The sequence below is a fragment of the Littorina saxatilis genome, linkage group LG10 (assembly GCF_037325665.1).
Source record: "Littorina saxatilis isolate snail1 linkage group LG10, US_GU_Lsax_2.0, whole genome shotgun sequence".
NCBI lineage: Eukaryota > Metazoa > Mollusca > Gastropoda > Littorinimorpha > Littorinidae > Littorina > Littorina saxatilis.
The window spans coordinates 43,742,594-43,748,191 of NC_090254.1; the positions used below are offsets into that span (position 1 = coordinate 43,742,594).

General features: G+C 43.1%; 1 protein-coding gene across 11 annotated transcripts in view; it reads right to left on the reverse strand.

The window, feature by feature from the left end:
* LOC138978896 (protein HtrL-like) overlaps window positions 1-5,598 on the reverse strand; it is a 136,559-nt gene that overhangs the window by 66,365 nt on the left and 64,596 nt on the right. For 10 of the 11 annotated variants that reach the window (XR_011459836.1, XM_070351708.1, XM_070351715.1 and 7 more), the window contains exon 3: window positions 4,084-4,172. The exons of the other annotated variant lie outside the window; for it this stretch is intronic. Coding sequence is in view for 9 of the 10 variants with exons in the window: in XM_070351708.1 (XP_070207809.1) it covers window positions 4,084-4,172 (89 nt within the window). In the remaining variant the exon portion in view is untranslated. The remainder of the gene's footprint in view (window positions 1-4,083; window positions 4,173-5,598) is intronic. 11 annotated transcript variants of the gene reach the window in all.

Here is a 5,598-nt window from a genome sequence, read left to right on the forward strand (position 1 = left end):
ACGTTTTAATGTTTTATTTTACTGTAATAATTTTTTTAATTGTGTAAAATAAATTAAAAAAAAAATTTTTTTTTTTTTTTAAATCCAAGGGATCCGGGTTCGATTCCCGGCATGGGCGGTCTATTTTTATTTTTTTTAATTTTTTTAAATTCTTGTTTACTATTGTTTATTATGAACGTTTTAATGTTTTATTTTACTCTAATAATTTTTTTAATTGTGTAAAATAAATAATTTTTTTTTAAATTTTTTTTAATCCACGTGCACAAGACAAAAACTTTCATACTGGGGGAGCGAGCCAGTCTGAAGAGTACTCGGGTCCAGCGCCAGCGTTTTTTATAAAGTCTTAGGTATGACCCGGCCGGGGTTCGAACCCACGACCTCCTGCTCACTGGGCGGACGCCTTACCACTAGGCCACCGTGTTGCGGTATATTCCATATTATATTCCATATTATATCATATGTATCTTATCATATATATCATATCATATTCCATATCATATCATATCATCACTTCATACAAAATATCATTTTTTGTCCTTTTATATTATCGCAGCTTACGGTCTACTGACACGGGTGTCGTTTTGAAGAAAATAATCAGGGTTCCCCATAGCGCGCGTCCCTGCGTCCTATACGCACTAAGCCGAAATCACGTACTAGAAGTTCATGGAGGGGGTCCCGGGACGCACTAAACCTACACAGAGCGGGTCCCGGGACGCACTCAATTTCCTCTGACTTACGTCCCGTATACTCTTTTCAGACTTTAGTCGTCAAAGTGCAAACGCAAATGATCCTATTTTCACGAGGAACAAAGTGTTCGTGTGTGTTGTATTTGACTCGGTATAGTTGAAGTGTCCTCCTCGAATATTCTGGTAAAACAAAAAACCAGTTCATATCAGTATTCGCGACCACAATGCGTTATATGTAAATAGGGGGTTTGGGGACCCGGGACTCTTGGGACCCTCTAAAACTCTGCTCAGGGGGTCCATGGACCCTCTAAACATCAAAAGTGGGGGTCCCGGGACCCTGTAGGACGGGCGTTCGTGGGGAGCCCTGATAATAAAATAAAATAAAACACCTGGAAAAGTAGGGGCGACCACCCCCAACCAGGCGCGTCCACAGGTGGCGGATAGTGGGGTGGCCTTCAGATATGGAGGTTAGCTGCGAGATAAGCCAGGCTTGCCAGGACGAATAAGCAGTGGCGGACCAAAATTAATGGCGGTGCTTCCAGCAGGATGGGGCAGGGTAACAGGTGGCACGGTTACTCTTAAAGGCTTACTAACTCGCTCCCGTGTTTACGATGTGTAGTTTGCCCACAATCGATGTCAAATGCATCATAAGGCCATATAATGACGATATGTCGCAATGCGCGGACCATATACATGCATTACAGCTTGTTCTAGCCTCTGAAAAAGTGAGGATGTCAACAAAGACGCGGAGTTATTTCCCTTGCGTCAACGCTGCCTCTGTTGGCGAATCTATAAATAGGACGATCCAGATCAAAATGAAAATTCAAATATTTCAACATTTAAGGGGTCCCAGACCACAATATTTTGCAGGGAACTTAATTTAGCATGTCTCCAGCTGTTGGTAAAGCAATTAGCGTGTATAGTCATCGAGTACATATGGCTTTAAGAAATACCCCAGGTGTCCAATTACGGGAGCACCATGCGATCAAGAGCCGCAATATTATAAGTTCTAGCCCTGGGGAAGGTCACCTCAGATAAGCAAACCAGCCAGCTGTGGCCAAATAGCCGGGTAGACTGCACTCGACAGCCCTGTAAAGCCACCAGTCTAGGAGAAGGACCACTCCGATATAAAAACACGCCGAAGTCGGATGAGCTGGGCCATGTATGGCGCATAACGGCAGTTTAACGCATCAACGCTCAACGCTCAAAAATAAAACACAAGTCGCGTAAGGCGAAAATACAACATTTAGTCAAGTAGCTGTCGAACTCACAGAATGAAACTGAACGCAATGCAACGCAGCAAGACCGTATACTCGTAGCATCGTCAGTCCACCGCGCACGGCAAAGGCAGTGAAATTGACAAGAAGAGCGGGGTAGTACTTGCGCTGAGAAGGATAGCAAGCTTTTCTGTACCTCTCTTCGTTTTAACTTTCTGAGCGTGTTTTTAATCCAAACATATCATATATATATGTTTTTGGAATCAGGAACCGACAAGGAATAAGATGAAGGTGTTTTTAAATTGATTTGGACAATTTAATTTTGATAATAATTTTTATATATTTAATTTTCAGAGCTTGTTTTTAATCCAAATGTAACATATTTATATATTTTTGGAATCAGAAAATGATAAAGAATAAGATGTACGTAAATTTGGATCGTTTTATAAAAAAAATATTTTTTTTTACAATTTTCAGATTTTTAATGACCAAACTCACTCATTAGTTTTTAAGCCACCAAGCTGAAATGCAATACCAAACCCCGGCCTTCGTCGAAGATTACTTGACCAAAATTTCAACCAATTTGGTTGAAAAATGAGAGCGTGACAGTGCCGCCTCAACTTTCACGAAAAGCCGGATATGACGTCATCAAAGACATTTATCAAAAAAATGAAAAAAACGTATGGGGATTTCATACCCAGGAACTCTCATGTCAAATTTCATAAAGATCGGTCCAGTAGTTTAGTCTGAATCGCTCTACACACACACACAGACAGACAGACAGACAGACAGACACACACACACACACACACACACACACACACACATACACCACGACCCTCGTCTCGATTCCCCCCTCTACGTTAAAATATTTAGTCAAAACTTGACTAAATATAACAAGGAGAAACTTAAGGGCCACTTTTCTCAGGAGACAACCATGTGGACAATAGACTGCTAGCAGATGCCGCGTGAAAGGGTAGTGTACGCACAAGAGAACGTCTGTACAAATATATTTTAATGTGTAAGATAGTTGTCACGAGAAAAGACTGGCGCAGTGGCGTAATGGAAAAGAAATCGGCCTCCTAATCGGATGGTCGTGAGTTCGAATCCCGGCCGCGGCCGCCTAGTGGGTTAAGGGTGGAGATTTGTCCGATCTTCTGTGTCAACATAATTATGTGCAGACCTGCTAGTGCCTTATCCCCCTTCGTGTGTACACGATAGCACGGAAACGATCCTGTAACCCATGTCAGAGTTCGGTGGGTTATAGAAACACGAAAATACCCAGCATGCTTCCTCCGAAAGCGGTGTATGGCTGTCTAAATGGCAGTGTTAAAACGGTTACACACGTAAAAACCCACTTGTACAAAAACAAGAGGCGAAGCCTTCAAGGCTCCCGTAAGAAATCGACAAACAGTGACACAAACTCATTCACTCCGTCACACATCACACACACAGTAAGCATAGGTGACACGGTGCAAGAGTGGGAGACACTAGATCTAGATCTGTCTGTCTGTAGCCTACTTACGGGGACACGACTGCCAGATGGCCAGATCGACACTGCGCTTTCGACAGCGCTTCCTCGCGCAGACACTGGAAACACGCTGTGCAGATCAACATGTAGGAAATCTCCTTTGGTATCTTCTTTATCTATTTTTCTGGGGCTACGAAACCGAACAATGTGAAATCGTCTTCCCCGAATCGGCGAACTGCAGCTGGGTGAGAACTGTATTCATACCACAATCCTTCACGCGATCTGACTTAACCTTGACCCCTGACCTGGTCTACATACCACACACGACACAAACTGACCAGTCACCTGTTTTTACCCCCCTCCCCCCCAACCCCCCACCACCCGTTTTCTTTGGATACACACTTTAACTACATACGTGCCGACGAAATATTGATCATTGCTTCAATCATTTGAAGCTGTTGCTTGGTTGGATAATAACCAGGTAAAATTAGTATTTCGGTGTTCAGTCAAATGTTAAAGTTTCTATCACACACACACACACACACACACACACATACACACGCACAGACAGACAAAAGTTAGCATCGCATAGGCTACACTTACTTGAGCCAAAAATGAGTGAACGTGGGAGTTTCAGCCTATGAACGAAGAAGAAGCAGAAAAAGTCACGAGAAGAAAGGTGGAACTGAAAGGGAGATAAGAAGCCTACCGTTACTGTTTTTGTTGTGGAGATGAGTTGTGGAACTTGAAACAACGCGGCGCCTTGTTGCGAATGAGAGTCTTGCGGCTTCACATGATCTGTAAGGTAAATAAACAATTGTTGACCATAACAACGGAGGCATAGACACAAAAGGAGACGAACAGACATACAGATAGACAAAAACAGATAGACAGACTGACAGACAGACAGAGACAGACACACAGAGACAGGCAGAAAAACACAGACAGATAGATGGGTAGAAGACCCATCTTTGTGAATACACGCATAGAAGGCCAAAGGCACGTACGACTGCAAAGCATACATGCACGCAAACGTCAATGCACAAGATCCGATCGCACGAATGCATGCATGCACGCTCCCAAGAACACACGCAGGGTGAAGAGAGATCGAGAAAATGACGGACAGACGGTCGTACAGAAAGACAGACATACAGCCAGGCAGGCGGGAGACAGGCCGGTGTAATACGTTTTATAACAAACGACGCACATCCTAAAACATCAATACAAACGCGTCGTAACTTCAGTATTATTCACAAAATCGTAACAAAATAGAACTTGCAACAAGGAAAAAAACCCACAAATAAACATTACGCAAACAACAACAGGAACAAAAACATGCAGAACACAAAGAAAACCTATTACGCCGTAATAGCATTACTGAACGTTCTCCCTTATCAGCTAAACGTGTTCCTTCCTTCATACACTGGCGAAACTTCAGTCTCAATTCAGGGTAAATGTATCATATTTGGCTCACGTAAGTGTAGCCTATGCGATCGTAACTTTGTCTGTCTGTGCGTGCGTGCGTATGTGCGTGCGTGTTTATGTCTGTGGTAGAAACTCTAACATTTGAAGACGTCACATTACATTGACGTCACATTATGACGTAAGAGGGTTAGACGTCACGCGAAGGAAGTACTGAAAGTCTCGGTCATTATTATTTTGAGCGGGCCGAGACTAGTTGACAGTCGTGTCCCTGTAAGTAGGCTACATGCAGACAGATCTAGATCTAGAGTCTCGCTTTCTTGCACAGTTTCACCTATGCTCTTTCTGTGTGTGTGTGTGTGTGTGTGTGTGTGTGTGTGTGTGTGTGTGTGTGTGTGTGTGTGTGTGTGTGTGTGTGTGTGTGTGTGTGTGTGTGTGTGTGTGTGTGTGTTACTGTTTGTCGATTTCTTACGTGAGCCTTGATGGCTTCGCCTCTTGTTTCGTTAGAAATGCAGTTAACATTCACTGTTGATATACCCTAAACACATACAATTCAGTCACACTAGAAAAAAACCATCTGTGCGCAAGTCACTCTTAACCATGTTTTGTTAGAAATGCAGGTACTATGAATTTAGTGCTGTGACTAAAACTAATCTTTAGTGTTATTTAGCGTCAATCTTAACGTATGTCGCTTTTTTGCTTAGATGCATGCTGGGAACTGACAAACAAACAGGCAGGCAGGCAGGCACGAACACTTTCACACACGTACACACGCACGCCCTCACACACACACACAACACAC